The sequence below is a fragment of the Dromaius novaehollandiae genome, chromosome 13, assembly GCF_036370855.1.
Source record: "Dromaius novaehollandiae isolate bDroNov1 chromosome 13, bDroNov1.hap1, whole genome shotgun sequence".
In the NCBI taxonomy this organism is placed as follows: domain Eukaryota; kingdom Metazoa; phylum Chordata; class Aves; order Casuariiformes; family Dromaiidae; genus Dromaius; species Dromaius novaehollandiae.
The window spans coordinates 13,353,322-13,378,649 of NC_088110.1; the positions used below are offsets into that span (position 1 = coordinate 13,353,322).

The following is a 25,328-nucleotide window of genomic DNA, read 5'->3' on the forward strand; positions in this document are numbered from 1 at the left end:
GAGTCACACAACATTATTTGCAGTGTTTCGATTTGTTCTGGGCCTTCCTGGCCGGGAAGCTGCACACCTGGGACAGAGCGGTAAAATCTTCCAGAGAGATAGATGAAAAGTTAGTGTATTGCTAAAGCATATACAATAGTCTATACAACTTGTGTTTTTAAACTTTGTTCATAGTTTCTACTGCTGACTGAAATGTTGAAGTATATTAAAAATGAACGAGCTTTTCTGGAAAGCTAGTTGTGCCCTGTTCAAGTTAAGACAATTATTTCCTTTTCAGCTTAGGAACTTAAACACCAGCCAGCACAGGTACCTGTTTCTATTTTTCACAGATCAATGTACCTGAAAATAATGCAATTTTGGAAGGAGCTGATGGTATTTTGGGAAGTATATTGAATTTAGGACATACCTTTAGGTTTAAATTTCCTCCTTGGAATAGGATGATATTCCTGTTTTGGCAACCTTAGTATCAAACAAACAGGAATCATCCAAATACAAAATAACCTATAAATGAGTCTGACTCTTCATATGCCTTCTTATTATGCTCAGTGTGTTACCTTAGCTCAGGTTCGCTGCTATTTTTGGTAGCAAACAGCAGATGAAAATATCCTTCGTTCAGCAAGCTCTCTGTAAGAGCTTCCACTCCCTCACTTATCTGGCACCGTTTCATTGTGTCAGTATACGTAGAAAATCCAAACACAGCATGATATCCTTTAAACTGGTCTGGAAGCAAAACAGAGGAAGAGAAACTTTTTTTTTTTTTTTTTTTTAAATAAAATTAAATAAAAGTGCAATGTGAGAGGCAGTGGTGCCTCTTTGGAGGCCTGTGCTGGGCCAGGGAGGCGCGAGCTGCCATGCAGCCTGCCTGCTTTTCCATGCCCAGCTGTTTCCGTGTAATGCACAGGCTGGGGGATGGACTGGAGGAGGGGGGAAATGGAGAGAGAAGCCGCAGCGGTTGCAGAGCAGCATAGTTGGCCCTTGGCGCAGGAGCCGGGGAGCAAGAGGCAGTCAAGAGTTTGGTGCAGTTTTTAGACACTTGCGTTGGACTTTGAGGCCCTGACTCTCTGCATGCTTCAGGTCTGCATCCCTAGAGAAGGGCATCACTTGTCACTGAGTGCCCGGGCACTTGATGGCAGCGAGCACTGAGTGGAGGGGTACAAGTGTCACTCCTCTTGCAACCCCAAAACACTGTGGGGAGGCACGTGTGCAGGCATGTGGTGCAGTGTGTCTTGGAATAACAACCTTCTGCTACAATGGGACTGCCAAACCAGTCCTCTTCATGTGCAAGACCCTATTAAACTGGAAATAGCTAGTCCATGACTACTTAGTTACATCCAGAAAGCATTACCTTTAAGTAACTGGCCAAAGGGGCAGGACGAGAGGGAACAGGCAGTTTTCTGGGTATTCCTTCTGTACAAACGCTTGCTTAAATTAAATAATCCATCATATTTAAAAATCTCATGTCCTTTGTGAGTGAGAATGTTACAATGCAAAATTCTCCTCCAAACTCGTTATGCATTTCCTTTTATTTTGCTCTTGCAACATGTGCGAAAGCCGTATCAGCAGGAGTGGAAGTCCTACGCCCATTCTGACAACAAAATGTTCTTATGGAAGCGTGCCATGAATGTGACAACGTGCCTGGGAAGCACCTTCGCTTCCCTCGGTGTAGGACATGTTTAAAAATAGATACGGTGGTGAGACTGACATAGTCAAAGAAAATTAGATGTCAGAAACTTCCTGATGAGCAGCAGAATCTTAGAGGTGTGGCATTTCTTAGTGTAAGTTCTTAGGCCAGAAGATCAAGCAGCAAGGCAAATGCTTTACCTATAAATAGGATTTTAAAGCAAACTCTGCTTAGCAGGCACTGGAGGGAATCTGGAGAACAAGGCTATAGTAAGAAAGAAATTGGCTGAGGGAGATACTCATTCCTGTGCTCATTATGTGGTAAATAATTTGTTTCAGCTTTATTAGGGCTGGTACTCTTGATACTCACTAAATTTACTTTTTATTGCCAGATGTGAATATACGGAAAAATGAATTCCTTCCTGTAAATGGTCTCTTTCTCTATTCTTTCATGGCCTTCACTAGAATTTCTTGCTATGGAACTGCTTATTAGAACCTAAAAGAAACTGCCACTTGCATCATGCACCTCCAGGCCACGGCCATGTTTTATAAAGATAGTACTGAATAGGCTCTAGAACAATGCATATGAATTCCTGTTTGTAGTAATACAGCCCTGACCCCGCCTGGGAGATGTGAGCTGGCAGTTACCAGCTAAAGTTGTATGACCCATTCCAACAAATCACTACTAAGCAACCACAGTAAATGGGACCTAAACCAAAAGGGCCAGCTTACAAACGTCTTATATGGGCAGTGTTTTTGCCACCTTCATTTCAAGACTAAGCAGGGACTGATGTATTTACAGAGCACAACTACTTGGGTAAGATAGGTGGGTATATACTTTATTGTGGTACCATTGAGTACCCAAGCATGCTTTGGGTACTCAATGTGTTATGATACCTATGAAAGCAGAGGACAGATAAAGGTCGAGCAGCATGAAAATGGGCTGGCGATTGTGCCAACGGAGGAGGAGCTGGGCAGTGAGCTCAAGTTCATCTCCACGTGCCACCACAAGCCTGACTGTGGGGGCTGGCCTGGCTCTGCTCTTAGGCTGCAGCAGAGCTGGGGCAGCATCTCTGGAGACAGTTTATATGGCACACCTGAAAGGAAGGCTTTACCCACAGATATGTTGTTAGGGGTGAAGAAGATGACCAAATGGACTTGAACGGCCAGGAGGTGAAATCTAAGGGAAAGATGCGACAACCAAAGGACTTTCTGCAGTCTCTGAGCAATGCTACAAGAAGAAGCAGGCGTAATCTATTCAGAATGGACAAACAATGTCAAAGTGGGTATTATTAGAAGACTATTACAATGTGGTATTTTTGTTAAGTCGTTCTGTTCAGGGTAGTACATGTGTTATTCTAACAGCCACGGCAAAGGAACTATTCTTAGCTTTTCCTGATATTATGCAGTGTGAGATTGCATATAAGAGACACCTTCAACATGCACAACTTGCAGGCTTCTGCTGTCATTCAAAACAACCGGAAAACTGCCATGGACTAAAGACCTTTAAAGACCTTGGTGTTTTTTTTTTTGGTTGCCTTTATAGTTTGTATGTAAGTGTGTAAGATGCACACGTATGTATGTGCGACATAATATGTATGTATAACACATACTCTGAGAGGTATAAAATAATGTTTGACATATCTGGCCTCTGTCTTGGATACTCAACACCATACCTGGGTGCCTGCCTTAATGTCTGCGGCATCTAGTCTTCCACCGTCCCTGTGACTGGCATGATCTGCTTAAGGTAGAGAAGAGCACAGAGACTTGGTCTTGGCTACAAAATACAAGCGTGTTCTTACCTCTCTCTAGTTTAAAAGCTTACTGAGGCTGAGAGAGCTCATAATTCTTATATAAATTAGCAGACCAAGTCCCTTACTGGACCGGTTCCCTCATGTTATAATTGCCTTGGCTTTCTTAGGATTTTTACCTTGACTTGAACATAATTCTTGCAGTGGAAGATAGATGTGAATGCAGGTCAGCTGGGCTCCAGATCAGCGCTCAGAGCCTGACCGCTTGTCCGGGGCAGGACAATTTGGGGTTAATTTCAAAGCCTCTTTGGACCATTTTCATATAAGGAGGAGAAAACAAAATTGCTTATTTATTGAAACTTCGTAAGTTCCTGTTCTTTGTTCTTTAGTGACACTATCCACCTCTTGAGCATAACTGAGGATGGTGTGCCAAAAAATGATTACAACTTCAAGTGAGGAGTAAGCAGCATGAACAGATTTTCTTCTTTTCTTTCTTTTTTTTTTTTTTGAGGAAAAGAACATGGTAATTTGAGAATGTTCCTGCTTTAAAAAAACAAAAAACAAAACAAAAAAAACCCTATGACAATCACTTGTTCAGCCCTCTCAGAAATTCTTAACCTTAAACAATTATCAGTTTTCTATAGGACAGAAACAGTCCTTGAAACAACACTTTATTCTCTGGCATCCAAAAGCCTTGAAAATAGATCCTGTAAGAAATGCTGACCTTTGGAATAAAATCCTCTTTCTGCTCTACTCAGTCGAGAGTTTGTAAACGAGGTGTTTGTGAGCCCTGAACCTGACAAATATTGTGACTTCATGTGTTTATTCATAATGACAATGCCCTCTGATGGGGAGAGGAGACAGGTAGACCTCACAGCTATGCCTGTTGCTAAAGAAAAGCCTTTTCGTTCTTAATAACTTAAAGAAATTGGCCCATAAAATTGCTCAAGAGCTACTCATTCATGCGAAAAGATGACCCCTGTAGTACTGCCAAAGTCAGTGAGACCTTGGGTGATCTGCTCCAGAATTTCTCCTCGCACAAATCGCTCAGCCCCCGGGGTGCCTTCACTTGCACCACAGTGCTTCCGAGACGTGTTAGTAGACTGGAGGGGTGAAAAGACATAGCTGCTTTTTTGTTGTTTTTTTTTTTTTTCCTTCTCCTTTCCCACTTTTCTGGGATGTTGAAACCATTCTCAGTACTGTCAAAAAAAGTCATGACACAGGAATAAAAATCAAAAGATCTTCAAAATGGTATATTACAGGCAATTTTACTTGCCTTCTGTGTTGTAATTTTTTTAAGCTGTCATTGTTCATATCTTGAAGACTTTCCAAACGACCATGAAGGTTGGGAGCATACTTTTCTTTTTGAACAAAAGCTGAGATTCTCATGGAATAATACAACTTCAAGAATTACTGTGAAAGAAAAAAGCAAACACACACACCTAGATGTTATAAGAGACGATAAAATGATGTGCTGCCTATGGGAGAGTGCATATTGCTGCACCTGGCAGTGATGAGCATATTGGATCATAGGATACAGATGAAAAATATTCTATAATATAGGAACTTGTGTCAGGTCTGTTTTTAAATATACAACACATCTTTTACCAGCTACACTTTGTATGCAGTGCTGTTGTCTATTATTGGGGATTTTTCTCGATACTGGCATTCAGATTGTCCTCTGTAAACACATTTATAAACGGAACGATGAGAGCGACCGGCAGCAGTTACACGTGCTGGTGCCGCAGCGCCCCGGGGAGCTGTCAGAACAAAGAGCTATTGTAGTGCGGCAGGAGCCACGGGCCTGCAGCTCCCGCCTTGGGGGGTAATCGATGCCGGATAGCAGCAGGTTCCTTGGGAAAGGTGAAATGAATTGTTCCGGAGTGGGTATCACTAGTGCACGAAGAAGGGTGTTGCCCAGGCCAGATTTTGAATTGGCATGTTAATGCTTTTGGTGTCCTGTGACTTCGGTGGTGTTTGCCTATGTGCAGGAGGGCATTTTTCCCGTGTTCATCGTAGGCTGATTTCTGGACTACGTGTTGTGTTACTGCCATGATACCACGCAGAAGAAAACTAAAGCTAGCCTCTAGCTTTGCAACTAGTTCAGGCTCTGATACCAGCCAAGCTCTGTCTCCAGTGGGGCAGTGGAAGCGGATCCTATGCCAGATTTTCTTGCTGAACTGAAGGCTGAAAATGCTGTCCTTCCAAATTCTCAGTCCTTTATTCAGCCATCTGTTCCCTTTGGGCCCTTTGCTTGCGGTTTTGACACTGAGACCTGACTCTTGGTTGGGTTTCCCTCAACAAGGTCTCTCGAACGTGTAGTGTTAACTTTTGCTCTTACGGAAACGCCTCTTGCAGGCCTGAACCATTCAAGAACCATGATCCAGACTTGAAAACTAGGGCATGTGATTTTTACTGAAAAATGTAGTGTTTTTAATTTGCTTCTGGCTTTTGAACCACTAGAGAGTGCATTTGAGGCCAAGTTTTGATGTTTTTAAAAGCAACTATGGGGGCTGATTTATTTATTTATTTTTTTTAATGAAAGCTGAATTGTCATTAAAGCACATGAAGAGCTGCATTTTGAAGGAAAACACAAAATATCATGGTGCTTATGATAAAAGAAAGGGATCTGGTAAAACTTCATGCATTCACTTAGAATGCAAAGTCCTTAGGGCATCTTTTATTTATCTGTAGCACACAATTCATACAGACTATAAAAAATAATGAATCTTGCAGCCTGTTGAAAGTGTTCAGAAATTATTTAAGAATGGGTTCACTGACTGTACTTAGAGATGATATTTCTGATAAAACTAAGTATTTTCCTAAATGGTTAGCAAAGAAAATATCACTCGTTCCTTTTTACTGTTTGTGCTTTTCATTAAAGATACATATTATACATCTGAAATTATACATGGGTCTGTAATATGGACTAGAAACTTGTATAAACAATCCTTTCCCCTAAAAAGTGAAATATTAACAGATAAGAAATTCTGGGCTCTTTTCTTGCCGCAGTCACATAAATCACTGTGGGACTTAGTTGTTCTGTGAAGGATTGCAGCAGGCAATGTTCTTCGAAAACTGTATATGGTGTGTTCACGAGCACAAATCATGCCAGGCTCGTTCTTTCGGTCCCGTTTATGATCAGCAGGAGGATATAGTCCAAGCTACACATAGGTAGTGCCGTGTTTGCGGCGTGCTGTAGATCCTGAAGTGGAGAGGTTGTGACGTACGACGGCATTATCTGGCAGGTGGCTCTGCCATGGTGAAAAGCTGCGTTACCCAGGTGTGGTGCTTCTTTTGATTCATTGCTAAGGTGTGTCCCACATCTATTCAATCAGAATAGGAATTTTGGAAGCGGCATTTTCTCCTCAAACATAGTTGTCAACACCATTAAGAATTATATTCCCCAACCGTCTATTGGGTGTTACATTCCTACAGCTGTAACAGATGGTACAAGTGTATTTCTTAGTATGTCTTGCTACAAAAGGGGCATCTAATAGCCTTTCTCAGTGCTGATGTGGGGAATGGAAATGCAGTCTTGTAGAATGTCATTGCTAGTTACTCTTCGATGGAGTCCTAAAAAACGAGATTTCCATAAAATGTCTGAGACCAACCCACTTTGTCAATTTGGGTTTGGTTCTTTTGATATATTGGTATGCTGTATCCATAACAGTATATGGAGATGGTCTTCACTGATGGCTATAATTGGAGGAATAATCAAAAGCTTGCCCATCTTCTCAGGACTCCTGCATCTGAGTAGACATTGCTCAGTCCAACAGAAAGACAGTCTAGGTCATTGCATAAAATAGCTCTCTTATAAACAAGTGCTGAACCTTTGCATTATTCCTGTGAGTTAATATATTTTACTTGAGCATGGACTGCTGTAAAGATTTTGGATTTCTGCTTAAAAAAAGTCCTAGTTGAAAGGAATCATGCTTTACAAATTGTTTAAATCCAAATTAAATATGAAGTAAATTATGTCAACAGTGACAATGATGCAACTCAAGGCTGATATTTCTTTATTTACTTAGCAGAAAGCTGCTAAAGTAAGCTGCCTTTGGTCCAGCTAATTATGCCAGTTCTTAATTGGCTTTCAGGAGTTAAGCACTCATAAATGAGGAAAACTAGTGACCAGTTTTGATTGTCAGTAGTGTCAGTTTTGCTTGTAGACTCAGGACATGATGCACCTGCAAAGCCACCCAAGAAGTAATGCACGTAGCTCCTAGTTTTGGGGCTAACTGGAAGTGCTGTCACAGCACGGGCAGTCGCACTGCCTGCATTAACCCCTGTAAATAAGGGCTAACGAGGTAAATAAGGACGTGTGCATAGGTAGTGCGTGTTGGCACGGCTAACGCCGGGTCCTTGCCTGGGCTGCTTGCACAGGCCATGCTTTCCCGTGCCCTGCACAGCGCTTCCAGGAGTGGGACCACTGGATGAGCCAAAGCTCTGCCAGGTGCTTAATGGCATGGGCATTTGCAGGGTGACCTTCGGCCCGTGCCCCGGTGCAGCCTTTAGTACAAGAGATTGCAAGCCCCTCTCCCCACTAAAATACAAAGGGTAGGTTACAAGTTCTGAGTCAACGCAGCACGCAGGCTGATACACTTACTGGAATACAGGGACTCTGCTGAACTGAGAATAGGCTTAGCGAACACTCTAAATGCAGTTTTTTAGGTTACACTGAGGCTTAACTAGCGGTTACGTGGCGGTGTTGTAGATATTTCATGCAATAGCCTTGAACTTTGCTTTTAAATAGCATTCAGAAAACTCTTAATTAAGAATGGATGAAGGAGAAAAGAATCTGTGGAGCCTGGCATTAAAATAATAGCCATTTAATTTCATATGCGAGTAAAAATATGACTACTGCACTGGAGGAAGATAAATTATGGCTCCTCTGCTAATACACTTGTAAAGGAAAAAACTGAAAAATGGCTATAAAAACAACAATGATAATTTAATGTCTGCTGGGATTGGTATTTAACAAAATTAAATGACCTTAAAATCTGACTTCAGTTCAAATATTTATGTTAAAATTCTTAGCAAGTAAGAACATGACCAATCATTAGAAACTGTAATTCCAGCATTCCAAGTGGATTTTACTAGGTTAAGAATTTATAATCTGATTATGCTACACCCAATCGTAAAGTTTTTTAAAATTAGGCTACTTAAAATACAGACAAAAGTGCTTTCTTTGACATAACACAGATTTATAAAGAAGATAGCACAAAAATACAGGTCTAGTCAATGAGGATTTCAAGAACCAGGTTTTTCTCCGAGTGAAGGTGTGATTAAAATAAAAAAAACTGAGTTCTGAAAGGCAAGTAAATATTTCAGCCATCACTTTAGTAATTCTTGATGCTGTCTTATGTACAGTGTGTCTGTTTTAGTACTATGATTAGATTTTGCCCTGCACAAGGTACTATGAAGACTTATCGATATACTTTAATTCTTATATTTGAGGATGCTTGGTGATTATAGCATTACATTTTCCCTTTGTCAAAGCAACAACTACAATTTTTCATGTCAGGCTTAATTTTCCTGGAAGACTGTTTCACTTAAGAAATGAAACAAAAATCCTTTAACGAATGTAAAAACCCTAAGAATATTGTTGTATATTAATCTAGCTAAGAATAAAGCCTATTTAAGAGGATCATTTCTGTCTCTCATCGCAGCCTACTGCCTGTCCTTTAACAGTAACTCCTATATCCGCTTGCACCGTGGCAAGGCGGGAGAGATGACTGGCTTGTGTGCCGAGTCTGAAAACGAGAAACTTTAGGAAAGAGCAAAAGTCTGTCGAGGCTCGGTCTCCTCCCGAAGGCCCTCGGGGAACATCAGGAACGTGAAGGAGGATGGGGCTGGGGGCACCTACATGTGTTACAGGGCCGCAGGCGGAGGAATAGAGACCTTGTGAGACAAGTTTGGGGTCTAAATCACTCAAACGATAGACTGGGCTGGAGATTGCCTTTTTGTTAGATGGTAGCCCCATAGGCAGTGTGATAGGTGTTACGCTAGCAAGGATAGTCCCTTGCTAGCCTCAGAATAGTCATCTGTCACTTTCTAATGTGGGTCAGCCCTCCAGAGAGGGGCTCGAGGGCACTGGGGAGGAGTGGGAGCTATGGCCAGCGTGGAGCTGGGGTGCCCGCAGCAAGGTCTTGCTGCCGGCTGGGAAGCCGAGGATGTCGTCTGGCCTTGGCCGCTGAAGCAGGTCTGCACGCGGGTGCTGTGGAGCCCTCATTTCCCCCTGTTCCCTCTTTTCTCCCCAAAACAAGGGCGCCTGCAGTCCTGGCGGCAGCTCGGGGCCCCAGCACCCCTACAGCCGTGCCCCTGGACACGGGACGTGGCTCTGCACAGCTCCAGCGACGGTCAGGAGCAGAGGGCCCACCAGCCGCCCTCTCCCAGTGCCGCACGCCCGTCTCCCAGTCAAAACTGCCCTCTTCAGGCTTGCAAACGCATAACCTCTATTTTTGTACAGATGTAGGTACATGTCCGTGCTGTTAGCGAACTCTTGAAGGGTCTTACAAATGGAGGTAAAAAAGTAAAAATCAAGCTGTGATACTGATGGGGAAAAATCGGGGAATTAAAAACCCTTTAATGAGTGGAATTATTTAGATAATTCAGGGAGTTGCTCTGTAGCTAGAATACCATTCCTAACTTGAATTTTAGTGAATATTATCATGTTAGTGGTTGTTGTATTTTTGGTTTGTTTTCCCAGGTGTTACTAGAACCAGCTTGTTTGCGAGATCGTTGTATGTATCTTTCCCTTGAGAGGGAAGAACCTCTATTTTCTTGTTATCTTTGATATTTTAAAAAACGTCAGACTGATCTATTTTAAAGAGATGACTGATGAGCAGAAATAGCAAGTGGGTACTACTTGCGTGTGAAGACTGCATTGTGGTGACTTTGTGCGTTAGACAACCGTGTGTTGCAATTAGATACAGAGCTCACTCTCTAGAGAAGAGCCATCAAAGCAAACTTGTGAAAACTTCTAACCTCAGTCTTTAAAACAATGTGCTCAGGGTTGAGTTCTCCTGAAAATAGGGCTGTGTGGCAGGGAGGCTTCCTGGATGCTGCTGAGCACTTCTGAATCCTTTCCCCAGGCCTCCCCGCAATGCATGCGTGAAGCGTGGAGTCTCTGGTTACCTTTAGTACATTTGGGGCCCTCTGAAAGCTTCTTGGAAGTAGCAAGCTGTGTGGTGGGCTCTGGCTAAAGCTGTATCAGGAGCTGTGCTTTTACACACTGCAATCTGAAAAACTGTTTAGTAAAGACTATTAGTTTTGAGCTATTTTCCACTAGCAGTGGAAAGCAGCCTTAGAAAAAGCAGTAGGTGCATGTATGGGATCCTAGTACTTTGCTGTTTATGTGAAGGCTGCTTCTTATCATACAAGGCTGACCACTGCTCAGACCATTAATAGTTCAACCTCTGTCAAGGTACCCAGGAACTTAAAAAGAGAATGTGGCTGGTTAAAATGTCCAGCTGTCTGAAAGGGGATGCTCTTTTATCTTCTCTCTGTAAAATTAGTGATAACTTGTCGATTACTTTTCTTATACAATAGAAGGCTAAATAAAAACTTCCTTGATGAAGTTTGTCTTCAACTTCTGTTTTGGTAATGTGAGGTAAAGGAGGCTAGAATGACAGGTACTGACTTCACTGTAGGAAGGACACATCAGTACTGTAAACAACCTCATGGCAAAAGATGTGATGTTGGATGTTATTAACATAGTACTTACAGACGAATGCAAATGCTCCCTTAATCAGAAACACCATTGAAAACTATTCCTGATTACATTCTCTGGTTTGCAAGGATCATTTGAGATTTCTCATGAGTATGTACATGGGCATACACACATACATAGGATACATTAGTATACAAATCTGCATGTTCTGCACGCAGGGCTGAGTTTAGAGCCTGGATGGAGACGTGCCTTTGTCCCTATCAGTCAGTGCCGGTGCCCACCTGCATTAATGTCCTCCTGGCCTCTCTGCACGGAGACCAAATGTTTAGATGACTTTTTGTGTGGAGAACAGACCTGCACTAATGTAGATGGATGGTGAGGTGAACCTGGAGACAGTGCCTCTTAGGAGCATGTGAAATAGTAAAGAAGATGGATGTACTGCTAATGCATGGTTTTATTCAGTTTTATTTGAGTAACACAACTGCAATGTGTTTATGTCAGAGGAGAAGTTTAAGTCTGTATGATATGATTTTTTTTATTGTTCTAAATAGGGAACTCCTTTTAGTCTCCTAATCCTTTCACCAGCTGCAATAAGTTGCTCTTTTCAGGCATACAGTCCACGGCTTTATTTCCTGCTCCTCTGTTCTGACTCTTGTGCTTGGTCCGATTGCTCTACTTCCTTAACTTTTGACTTGTTCTCCCTCTGCTCTTGCCAGTGTTAGTTATGCAGGCTGCATTTCATTACCATGGAGAGCAAACCTCAGCCTCCCGTGCCCTTTTCTAGGTACTGCAGTGAGTATCACAGATAAGACAGAGACTGGGGTAAGCTTTCTCCTACGGACTAAGAGGCATTTTCCGTGGTATTTTCTCAGCGGAGTAACACTGAGCCACCCCCAGCACGCTGTCAGCCTGAAAGCAGCATATGCAGTAGTAGGGCTGTGTGTCTGCGGGGGGCTTGGTACCAGCTAGCTTTGCTGGGGTTGGTCTTGCACCTTCCTTTTCCGCTTTCTTCCCCGCAAGCAGGCACCTTGAGTAGGAATCGTGGCAGGGCAGTGTTGCCAGGCGAAGATGAGGGTGTCTCTGCAGGGCGGTCTAGCTGCCCTCTCTGGGGCCTGCAGCATCACCACTGATGTGGTCTGCGGGGGGCTGAGGGCACTGGGACTTGAGCTTCCCTGTTGACTGTGGGAGTTGTGGGATAAAGGAGCTAGTGTCATCCTCAAAGGAAAACCTTCCCACGGCGGTAGGGAAGGCTTCCTCCCTTCCAATAATTTCCAGGGAGAAACTGAATGCCAAGCCTACTTGTCGCTGCTCTGAATGGGATGTATAGGAACCCCTCGCTAGTATTCCCCCCCACCCCCCAAAAAAATCCCTGGGTTGTAGGGTGCAGTGCTGTGCTCTCTTATCTGTCTGCTGCATGAAACAGTGCAGCTTTAGGCTGTATTAGCCCTTGTTACCTGTCGTGCACCTGCTTTTTGTCATGCTCTGGACCTCAACATAAATAGCAGAAATGTGTCATTAGGTGTCTCCAACATAGAAGCTCACAATTTCTAATGCCCTCCCTGCAAGCATGCTGGAGGAGGTGGGAGTCGTGTCTAGGACACCGTCTGAGTGATTACTACCAGATAAATCCTGATCTTTAAGGAAAGCAACTGATAGTGGACTGAGGTCCTCCTGGAGTGGCTGAAGGGGCAGACACCAGCCCATAAAACCGATACAGGGCTTGTCCTCTCAGCTGGGGAATCCTGCAAGTGACGGCTCTGCCTCCAGGGAGCTCTCACGCTGCCCACTCCACCTGCACTGGTTTTCAGTATTTATCAAGTAGAAAAGCAATTGTAAAATGCTGCTCTAAAATTCACCAGCCTAGTTTTAACAACTTAGCCAAAGGCTTTGGCTATGATGGGGAATACTATGGGTCAAGATGAGGACAATATGACAAATACAGCTTTCTGCCAGCCCAAATTCTTCAGTACTACACAGCCCAATGGCAGGGATGCTTGCACCATCTTTGAAGCATAATTTGTGTCATGGAAAATGCTGTTTTTTTTTTCTTTTTCTTTCTATCTGTGTTCTTCTTGCTCATTGTGAATGAGCACGGTAAACAGATTAATTGAACAGTCTGGGACATTTATCAGCAACTGCTGCGCAGCGTGAAAGTCTCATCCTGTCTGTTCCTGAAAGTTTAGCCCTCATGGAAGTACCATCATTTGGCTAAATAGAAAGATGCAATGAAATGGCAGTACGCAATTTCAAGAGTTGCAGAGTACAGTCTGATGCAAACGCACAAAAGGAACAGTTGGGCAAATCTGGGCTCTAGCAGAAGGGACCAGCCTGGAAGCTGTCCTGGCCCTCATTTTGCTCCCCAGGCCTGCCGAGCTACCTCCCTGCTTACCTGGCAGGGGTATCATTCTAGAGCTTTTTGCAGGGAAAAATGTTCCTTTTAATGCAACATTTAGCAAAAGAAACACTTTGGATTAAAAACTTTATCCTTCTATACATTTGGGCCCTTTTAACCTTTAGCACTGGCACACAAAATGCCCTACCAGAACACACGCATGAGCCTTATCAGGGCTCCGCAATCAAGGTAAGCGTGATGATTCATGGCAGGACATCACAAGAACAAACAGGTCTAGAGAAAAGATGCAACTTGAATTGACTTGTTCAGCTTTAAATGAGGTAAAATTGATCCCTTCCCCCCCGCCCCCCCCCCCTTTAAAGTAGCAGGTTTTATGCCACCTGTTCAGACCCCACAAAGATAAGCCCTGCAAAAGTGTGCTCCAGAGTTAGAGGCCAGTTAGTGGATTTTGGGCAGCGCTTGCATAACTTGCTACAACGTTATAACCTGGGATCCACTAAGAGCATCTCTAATCTAGACGTTACTTAATCCTTAATCTCTGAAGGTGTATCATGGGAATTGAAACATGTTAAACTTAACTTTAAAATAAAGCCTAGTCTTCACTGCTGTCTTGAACAGCAAAGAGTTAAATGTTGAAAGTGTGTTGCTAAATCAAAATTTCAGGCAATAAATAATTAAAACAAAGCAATCTGAAAATAGCAATAATAAAATAATCCAAACAGACCAACTGTTGTGTGTTATATCTCAATTTACATTATTGGGATGAAAGGATGAACAAGAATCTCCTTTAAGCTCTATTTGTTCTCCAAATTTCATCAAAAAGTTTCCTTCCTTCCCCCAGATGGAAAAACTTGTTTACAAAATTTCCTGAGCGCATACAAACATGGAACTCAATTAGCTAGTACTGCAAAAATCAGATTAATACAGACCTGAGCACCCCTCTATAGCAAAGTATAGTACCCTGGTTACAATACGTTTTCTGTTCCATTTTTGCCACAGACTGGAGATGTCTGATTTGCCTTGTTTCCTTCTCTACTAGTCATCTGCAACAATAACACTGTCACTTTACAGAAGTGTTGTCATTGGTTTTGGGGTTATTTAGTTCTGGTGCTTTTGAGCAGCTAAACCTTTTGACAGAGACGTTCTTATTTCAGAATACTGAGGCCACAAAAGGGAGATGTATGGATTTCAAAACATGATGTTTTTGCAGACACCTGCCTTCAGATGGGACCTGTGAGTTGATGGCTGGAAGTGGCACCTTTGCATCTCGGCCGTCGTGCGTTGGTGCCCATGTCTCTGGAGCAGGGAGAACGGTGGCTGCTGCTGCAAAGGGCAGCCTGGCTGGCCCAACAGCTCGTGTCCCTGGAAGTGTTTTATCAATGGCAAGCATTACTGTTGTTAGATTTGTGGTAAAAGGACTGCGTGAGACTGGCCCCCTATTACTTTAAATAATGAGAACAAATTATACTTGTTCCCTATAGCTCTCCACTATGCTGTGCAACCAAAATACAGTGCAGTCTATGTACACACAACTTCACTGAAATATGACTGACACCCTGCATTCATTTATTTGGGTAATAAAGGATTAATGTGCTTCATACATAGCTGCTTTAATTTAATTTAGGGCCTGAGCCTATGAAGCAGTGAAGTCTTCAGCTCTCCTTGACTTCAGTAAGATTTGAGGGACTAGGCATCTGTTACAAAAAGGGTCTGTAATCTTCCATCGGGAGCCTGGGTTTGCTAAAGGGGAGGCATTCCTTCTGCACGTTCTTATAATGTGTACAGGATTTCGGTACCTTTTGTAATAGTCTGCTTAAACCTTAATGTGTTGCTAGGTAACTAGCTGTATCCACAATGAACAAACATGTAGACGTTGTGTCCTACTGGTCTCTGGCAGAGTTTAGCATAAGAAATTGCTTTATTACAGCAAGATCCTCTAGCAGTAGTACAAAAAAAGTAGTTTGTCAGCTTTTTTTTTTTCATTCCAAATATTTTAATTCTATCATAAAAATAAAAATCCCTTCCAAGCCAACAGCTAGGCATGTGAGGACACCACCCAGAATCAATTACTCCTTTCCCTTATTCTTAAAAATACTGATTCAGCTATTTTAATATACTTGAGTCTAAGTACAGTATTGGAAGCTTAACAAGCTCGGATACTTTCTGCTCTCTTGTACTACACAATCCTATCACTATTTTCATGACACTTATAAAAAGAGCTGATTATTTAAGTCTTTAAAGTGTATGGCTTTTTAAGTTTTCAGACCAAATATCGGAAACAATGAAACTTAAAAGCATTTACCAGAGTCCAAGTTCAGTGCTACTGTTCCTGAAAAAACCAAAGCAAAAAACTCCTCCCCCAAACCCTCCACACTTAGGAGGATTATCAGCTACCAGTAGCACTATTTATTTCCAAAATTATTAATTCATTTTCTTCTTTAGTGTTTATGGAGTCCTAGAACACCTTTTCTGAAATGGTTTGGTCTCCCTTTTCATGGACTGCTGTGTCATTTTAAATTACAAATAAAACAAAGCTTGAACCTCTGACTATGCAGGAAATAAGTCTGCTACCAAAACAGGACAAAATCTGGGCAGAGAAAAAACAACTTGGGAGGAAAGGGAAATGAAATATAGTTTGGGATGACCCTCCATTAAAAATAAGCAAACAAACCCCCATCCATTAAGATCTCAGGAGAGCTGTTAGGGAATTCTGAATATAATTCAAAAAGGGAACTCAATCCCTTGTTTTCATTCTTCTTGGTCTATTCCTTGCTACTCCCTAGGAAAAATGGATCCCTCGGCCATGAGGATTAATTTTTATGATATAAAAGCATACAGCTTAAAGCCGTAAGTTCTCATATTCCTTGACAGTCATTATCTCCAAGCTTATGGAGAAGCACATATTGATCCCTACCAAGGCATGGGTTGGAGGGGAGGCAAGGAATATTCTTCTCCATTCATGAACTTTCCTCGTGGGGCCACAGCAGGATGAGTGATCTCACAGCAAAATATGGGACTATTAAAAGACCATCACATATACTGATAATTGTCTCACTGTCTCATGATGATTGTGCAATATAACAGCAAAAAGAGGGAAGACGCTTAGGAACCACAAGAGACTAGCCAACTAATGATGCTTTTTCCTGTCAAACCAGTAGCTTATTATATCATTCATACAGGCACATATCCAAGTGCAATGAACTTTTTGGAAAACTGCTTAACTTACGAGGAAAATGTTTCAGCATTAGAGCTCATGTTCTGTTGTCTGAATACCTCTCGATACTGACTAAAGAGATCTAGAAAAGAAAGGCAACTTTTTCTAGCCTTACTACTCATTCCTGTGTGATTACCTGACCAAAAGTTAATGCAGCATTATTAACGTGTCGGCAGCATGTCTAGTGTCACAGGTGAATTAGAGTTCTTGTGATGGGCAGCCTTGTGACACGCACTGTCATAGATTATACGATAGTATGGATTTTAGTTCTCTGACCCAGTGTATTTGATCAAAGAATGAGATTTCTCCCTTAATTTGATTTTTTTCCTGGCTTTTCTAAATAAGGTCCTCATATTATTTAAACACTTTTTGTGGTTTATTATATTAAGATGTTTGGTCTGATCTAGATTATGTGGCTTCATGTAAGTGATGAAAGGGTTATTGTTCTTCAAAGCAGAAAAACTGCTACTCATCCAGATCAGTGACCTATTTCTTGGAGTCATAAGCAACCTTTCTAAGGTCTTACTGATTTATAATGTTACATTTTATGCTATTCATTATGAAGCCCTGTCTGACATGCGATTACAACAGTATTTAAGAATCCAAAAAAACCCACCCCTTTTCCACATCTGAAGATTGTTACTTTTTATTATTACTTATTTTTAATTTTCCATAAGTTTGGCACTATGTAAAAGTGTTACATGAATTGGACTAATTCAGCCTAGGGGCTTATTCCGTTACGGAATAATGATATGAAATGAATGATACAGAACTTCCTCGGGCTTAAACATCACCAGTATACTCCTCTCCACCTTCCTTACTTTGGGATCCTGTGGAATTTGTCTCTCCTGATCTAAAGAGATGATGGAGCACGTTCAGGAGCAGGAATTTAATCTGCTCACACTGACACTTGACTGGGCCCTCCACTACTCTGAAATCAGAAAAATGGAGCCTACAAGTTTCTGAAATGGGAACAATTTTGTAGACAACCACTCATCTAATCTTGCTTTTCTATCCTGACTTGCAGAGGCCAGTGCCAGAAGAACACTTCAGGAAAGTAAGCCAATAATGTATAAAGAGATTCTACTGAGGCTGGTATGTGAAGAAATGTATTTACCATTACATACAGCTTCACTCTACAAGCGAGCAGGGCTTGTATATTCTCTACCCTTTCTCGCTTTACAGAGACGAATACAGGCATCTAAAAAGGAAATGGGACATTGAGATGTTCACTCCATGCTGCATCACTGGCTTCCCGTTCTTCGTTCTGGAGCAGCTGCTAAATAATTCTTTGGAAGACTTGGTTTTTTTCAGCACCAGCAGAAAAAGCACTGTTAGGATGTTTTATATTTGGGGCACTTCAGTTCTGACAAATGCCTTCTCATTTTATCATGCTGCAATCAAGATGACAAAAAAGCGTGGCAGCTAGTTGAAAACGCTCCCCCCACCAACTCCAACAAAAAAAGAGGGCTTGAAAGGAAAAGTTTGGCACACAAAGCTCCAAACACAAAAAAGCTAAACTTCTACCAAACCATTTCTGTTTGCTGTGAGCCTGCCAAAGCAGAAAAGACTTTCTCAACAGAAAAGGCTACATTATGCTAGAAGGAAATGAGCTGCAAGGCACAGGAAAAGAGAACATGAGTGGAGATTTATGGCGCTGCTGAAAGCAGGCACTGTACTGCCAGATCAGGAGTAAGACACTACCAAAGGATGCTACCTTTGTTTCTTCATTTATCAAGGAAGAAGGAGAGTTTGTTTCAGGGTATCTGAACTGCTGATGTCCATGATAAAAAGCCCATTGCTTCAGCCTGCTGACCAGAGTGTGTGTGTTCTACCTAATCAAACTTCCTACTTATTGAGAAGAACAGAAGAAACAAACAAAGAAAAAACCAATTTCTTTCCCTCCCCCCCCCCCCCAAATCAAACGATACCTGCCAATTAATAACCTGGAAACAGAACTGTATTACAATGTTGCAAATTTTACTTAAGTATTACCAATTTTATAAAGTACAAACTGAGGTTCCCCCTGCCCCCATCTTCCTTATGTCTTTTTGCTGCTTCTGAAGATCATTGGGAAGTATTTCTTCATGTTAACATTTCTTACTTTGTTTTTTGTTGCTCTTTTGGCTCTTGCTCTTTGTATGGTACATGTGAGGCTTTACATGATGAATTCTCCTGGGTAGAAAGTGGCTGGCAGAAAGGCACATCGGTGGACAAGCAAAACTGCTTTCTATGTACTGCAAGACTTGATTAAGAAAAACATAAAGTAGTTTTGTTGTTCTTCTTTGCTGCAAGGAATCTCTAATTACAATCCCCCTTTCCCCCCACCCCGCTCCCTGGGAAATCAGTCTCAGAGGTAAGCCCAGAGAAGCTGCACAATCTCCCCAGAATTTTACCAGGCTTAATTACAGCTTTGCCATGGTTTTACTTGCAAGTGAAACTGCAGAATGTTTCCAGCTCCCTAAACTCAGGTGAGTATCTATCAACTCCAAATGATGCTGACGGATATCTGCGTGTTGGCACAGCCATGAAGGACACTAGAGCATGGCATCACCCTAAAATGGGTTCGGGAGAACAGCGATACATAAATGTAATGTGCACAACACATTTTGGATGGACATTCCTAGATTTTTCTTTCAAAATGTAGGGTCTGATCTTTTTCAGCAGTGAATGCCTTTTTCACAATGGGTATCATGCCAAATTATAGACACCTATCGACTTTTTTGTACACGGAACCTGGGTATTTAATGTTCAGTAAAACCGAACATGAAACTGACTCTGGGTTGTATGAAAAAAAAAACCCTTTACGAATGCCACAAAAGTGTCTTTGTGGTTTCTCACTACTAAAGAAGACATAGTATTTATCTCGAACAAAAACTGATTACTGCCTTTATTTGAACATAATTTGAGTTTAGAAAAGAACAAGATGTTGAATTACGTTTCTCTACAGACTAAAATTGGATCTGTCCTATTGTCCGGGAAAAATGTAATCATGTTTGTGGAAATGCATTGTGTGTCGCACCAGCAAATGCCATGTGGGATAGAAAACTCAAAATATAGTTAGCCAGGTGCGTAACAGAGATAAGGAAGGAAGACTCTTTTCAGAAATGATTTTTTTTTTTCTTGAGAGAACCACTGAGGAAATCTACATTACTGTCACGAATCAGTGAACAAAAGTGTCCTGAAATTTCAGCTGACTATAAAAGTGAAATGCTCACACACGGATCAGAGAGAGAACAGATTCTTGCTGCAATACCATTGTTTTCCATGATCTTGCATAACAATAGGAAGAAATCATCTAAGAATTGTGGGTTTCTTTCTTCTTTCTTATATATCTTCCTTTCTGCTACCATTCTGTAACATGGATACTACTCCAGTAATGTCCATTTGGCCTGTCTAGGAATGAGCTCCTAATCATTCAGTACATTACTTGATAAAGTGGCAAACCTGAGAGTATGTCAGCTGATTAAATGACCAATAATCAGTCTCCTCAGGCAACTGTGGTATGTGAAAGATGATCAGAGAGGACTCTGCAAGTAGCTGGTGTTAATACATATCCATTTTTCACTTGAGCTCTTGTCTTTTTATGAGAAACATGAGTATGAAAACTATTCTCAATCCGTGTGTTCTCCTTCACTAGCGTTTTGTTAAAATAGCAGGCTAAGGAATCCTGTAGTAGGTTTCTGTCTATGAAGACTGCCTGTGGGATGTGGGGCGTGTTAGAAGGACAAGAGACACAGTTGCAAGAAGGGAGTGAATCCACATGCAAGAAGGCTGGTAAATAGGGTTTTATGTGAATGGCAAGGAGGAGAAAAAAGCTATCTAGTGCAATCACACCCCTGAACTTGGTGGTAGCTCAGAAGCTCTATCCTTGGAAGTGATACTGCTTAGGGAAATGAAGACTTCCCTGCGGATGTATCCAGAACTGTTTGTAAATAAAAGCAAGGTCAGGCAAGTGTAATAATAACCAATGAAATAATTTGTTTATCCAGACCATGATAATCCATCAAGGGAACAATATTTGCACTACATGTTAGGACAATCCTGACATAAGGAGCCATCTCCAATGTGAGGGGGCTTCTGAGGTTTTATTTCTGCTGAGACCATCAGTAAGGAGTCTGACTCACGCTAGCTATGGAGGAAAGTGAGTGTGCAGTGCTTTGTGGGTGATGTGGACATAGGAAAGTACGCAGCAATAACTGAACATATTGTTCACAGGCCATCTGATAATTTTGATATTATCACTGTGGGAGGGCTTTGAATTGGGAACTTGTTTATAAGGGGATCTTATACCAAGCTTGCGTGTGAGTAGAACAGGTACTGTAAGTGTTTCTTAAGCAACACACAACCAGCTTATCCAGGTAACCTGACAGCCTGTGCTCAGCAACAGAAGGAGATGTATTTAGTTTTAGCAGATGCATTTTGTTGTGGCTCAATCTGTAGGTCTTCTGATGGGTGTAACACAGCCTGACGTAAAATCATTCCCATGTATACAACAGACATTACCAAAATGTGAGTGTGGCTCTATAGCTTTTTTTCATGCAATCTTTACAGGTGGGAAGCTGAGTGAACAAATGTTTTGAGATGTTTATATTTTGCTTGTTTTATATAAAACTTCTCAATTTGTACCACAGTTTATACATGTGGTTTGTGTATAAAGTTGCATGCACATTTCTAATGCAAGAACGTGAATTTTGTTATTCAGACTGAAAGTATCAGGCTGGTATCAGACGTTAATCAGGCTGGTGTTTCTAATTCTTGTACTCTCCTAAAGAACAGTGGAATGTGGTAGAAATTTTACACAGAGCCAAGTTGTAGAGCTTCTTATTTTGTTTTTAGTCTACATGCGCAAAGCTCTAATTGAAGGCACTGAATAAGAATTTTTTGTATGGCTCATATACCTGTGTTTATAGAGAAGATACATATGTAATTAGCGTCATTGCATATGGAGCTCTACAAAAGATACACAAGGAGCCATGTAGAACATGCGTAAAATAACTGTCAAATACTGCACTTAGATTTGCGTGTCTGCTAAATAAATACTAACTGGGTTTTCAAGCAATTAGATAGTATCTGTAAGTTATTTAGACAATGCATTACTACTTTTTAAGCTGTATCATTTCATCTGAGTATTGGCAAGCTTGATTTTCAGCATAATTGAGTGCATTAGAAAGTTATTAATAGCTGGAGTCTGTAACAGATTTGTTTTCCCTGTATGTAACCATGTTTAAGACAGAACAGTTTGGGCGCTCCTATAGCAAGTCTCAGGCACTTTCCAAAACTCTATAGTAGAGAGAAACTGCCAGAAAGACCTGTAACTACTACTAAACACGGTATTTGGCTTTACAGTCATTAAGCATCAGAACAGAAAGTTTTTGTATTTAGTATCTGAACTTATATTAGGATATCCAGAAAGGATTTTTCCACCTCAACGTGAAACAACCTTTAGAGCCGCCTTCTCCACGTACCTTTGTTTGAATGTTTTTTTTTTAAAAAGAAAAAGCTACGAAAGATAGTCTTAAGTAAAATAAGAAAGCAAGGGAATAAGCTGGGGAAAACAGGGAGGCTGTCCTATGGGATGGAACTAGGACAGGCAGCCTTATATTCCTAATTTGATCCGTTGTATACTTTTATTTTTGAATATTTTTTGTTATGTTAACTGGTATTTCTTAGGGCAAAGCTTTTCAAACATCTATAAAGGGAGGATCTAAATTTGAAAGGATGTCTTATGAGTATATTATGATGACATAACAATTTTCATTGCATCAACAAATATCTCAGTTGTAAAAGTTGTAAGAAAATTGTCCCATAATTCAACAGGTAGAAAGAAGACAGAAGGGGAACAGCTATTTTGCGGGGAATTAGCACAGGACTCGGGTGTTGCAGAGTAGCAGGCAGGATGGGTGTCTGCCTCTGTTGTAACGTAACAGTCGCAGCTGATCCCCAGACTGGTATGTGTCCCTGGCTCACGCAGGAGTGCCTCCTTTAGCTGGATGAAGTGATATATTTGCGTCTAGATAATTCTCTTTCCCTCAGATGCAACTGTGAAATTTCATGGGGCTATAATGGACTATGAAATATTGAGAGACCATGGAATTATTGGAATACCCTCAAGTATACCAGATAAGTGATCACACCTCAAAGCCTTCCCTTTCACCTCACTTCATCGTGCTAGGGAGCACTCAGAAAGCAATCTGATTTTTCTTCCCTCCAATTGCAAATCACATAATGCTTTATTTTAAACAAGCAGAATTAGCATGTAGAAAGCAACCACAAACTTATTAATCACACATTTATAGTCTCATATTCACATATTTTCCAAATACCCCCTCATGTTCCCTCTGCCTGTTACTAATTACTAGAAGATTATTATCCTCTATATCTGTCCTGTAATTAGAATTAGAATTGTAGAACAGTCAGCTAAAACAAAGTTTGGTGTAATGCTTACAGATTAACAGCATCAAACTAAATGTATTTGATAAACAATGCAAAAATCTCCTCTTATGTTTTTCTGCATCTGCAGCACTTTTATATGCTGTTTGAACAAAGATAATGTACAAGAACATTCAATGAAAAATAGAGGGCATATTCTCCTCTTAACTCACGTGCAGAGTAAGAAGAGATTTCTTTCAAAGGTGATTTTTTTTGTTAATGTTTTCAAGCAACATGACTTTGTGATGGAACACACTGGCATTTGATATCTTAACATTTGAAGGAAAAAATAATAGATACAAACAAATAATGCATGATGATGGCCCACGTGAGAATCCTGTTCAGTGAATCAGTGCAAAAGTGTGTGACACTGCGCACACTTTTTCGCTGCATTCAATCATTTGGAAAAAAGCTTCCCCACTTAGATTTTATCATACAGAAAATTTGCGAGCTAACTGGTTGCCTAATATCAATTCAGGTTAACAGGTAGTTTAGTTTTCTGCTGAGAGTCTTATTTAAGACTTCTCATTTAACTTGCTCAATAATGGCTTTCAAGCCAATTTTGTATACTTTCGTGTCCTCAGTTTACAGGCTGCCACGTTCTGTGTAGTAGCATCATCTACAGAGCGACTGCTATTACTATATGTTACTTTATGCTATTGAAGATTTTGTGATAGGTGATGTAATTTCATACACCCACCCACAGGCGCATACACAAAAATCAAACCCAGACCTAATACGATGTTGGGGGGGGGTGTTCAAACTTCTTTTACCAAAACATAGGGGAATTTGCAACAGAATTTCTAGGCTTTCTTTGGCAATGCAGATAATCTAATACTTAAGTGGCTTGACAGGACCAGAATTTCTCGTAAATGTCAGTATTTTTCGCCACTCAAATGTCTGTCTTTGACCAGGTGAGAGGATCTTTGACTAGGTGAGAGGATGTTTTGCAGGCTTTATTTCATACATGTATTATATACTTATTCTGTTTGCAACATGTTGCAAATACCGTGTTGCAAGTCAGCGTGGCAGACTGACCTGGGGAAGGGTCTGAAAAAAAGCCGGGTCCAAGTTTTAAGCTGCAGTTATCTAAAACTAGAGCTAACAGCTGGTGTAGATGCCCTGAAGTCTGTTCAGACTCCGTTACCGCGGGTATGAGCCCGAGACCCGGTCCCGGCCCCAGGGCCTGGGGGTTCTGAGGGGCAAAGCCGAGGCGCTGGCAGAAGCAGCCCCGGCCGTCGGCCGTCCCGCAGCGCTAGCGCCAGTCCCGCGGCGTTGGGTGGCTTTGAGGGCCCCACCACCGCCTTCCCCTTGCGGAACCCCCATTTCAGAGAAAAGCACAACTTTTTCAGCCTGCAGGAGTCCAGGGAAAGCCTTAGGAATAAAAAGAACTTGGATAAGCCGTGGGGGCCCGGGCACAGAAAAATCCCCTTTCAGGAAATCTCGTGACTTCGTCGTCAGCGGAGTGACTGCGGGAAGCGGGCTTCCATCCCCCTTCTCCTGGTCCCGGGACTCGGAACCGGCCCCCCCGCCGCCGGGGCGGACCGGGCGCTGCCGGGACGCGGCGCCGCTCCCCGCCGCCTCTATCCAACGTGCTGCCGGCCGAGCCCAGGCGAAAGCAGCCGGTGATCCCCGAGGTGCTGCTGCCGCAGCTTCGCCTTGCCCCTTGGGTTTCGCCTGGCCCCAAACGCGCCCCGCGTGAGATGCATGTATAGTTTATAGAGATACAGGTATTAAAGGCTCGGTGGCGGTGTGAGAGCGCCAGGTGCCGCGCCGCCCCTTACCGATGATGATGGCACAGGCGCTGACCAGCCCGATCTCCTTCTTCAGCGCCACCCGCGCGGGGCCGCCGGGCGCGCCGCGCTGCTCGCCGCCCCGCTCGCCGTCCCCGCCGGCCATCGCTGCCCGCCGCCGCTCTGCCCGCCGCGCCCCGCCGCGCCGCCCTCCCGCCCGCGGCCGCGCGCATGCGCCGCCCCCCGCCCTGCCCTGCCCGGGCGGTCCCGGCGGGCGCGTGCCAGGGCGGGGGGGGGCGCGAGGCGCGTGTGGAGGCGGGAAGGAGCCGCGGGGGGTCTCGGCCCCGTGAGGCGAGGCGGCCGCCCTCAGCGCCGCCGGCGCCGGGGCCGCGTTCCTGCGGGCCGGGGAGCGGGAGTGCCCTTCGCTGCTGGCCGCCGGGCTCCGGGCACGGCCCCGCCTGTCTTCCCGGCCCCGATCCCTGGGAGTTTTCATGCAGGGAGCCGAGCGTGCGCTCAGGGCTTGGGCGGGAGGGTCCCCACAGCCGCGATGGGG

General features: G+C 42.7%; 1 protein-coding gene across 4 annotated transcripts in view; it reads right to left on the minus strand.

Moving 5' to 3' along the window:
- SLC7A10 (solute carrier family 7 member 10) overlaps window positions 1–24,961 on the minus strand; it is a 48,415-nt gene extending 23,454 nt beyond the window's left edge. For all 4 annotated transcript variants that reach the window (XM_064519671.1, XM_026107605.2, XM_064519670.1 and 1 more), the window contains exon 1: window positions 24,827–24,961. In XM_064519671.1, coding sequence (XP_064375741.1) covers window positions 24,827–24,941 — 115 coding nt within the window. In that variant the 5' untranslated portion in view covers window positions 24,942–24,961. The remainder of the gene's footprint in view (window positions 1–24,826) is intronic.
- Window positions 24,962–25,328: the final 367 nt, after the last annotated feature.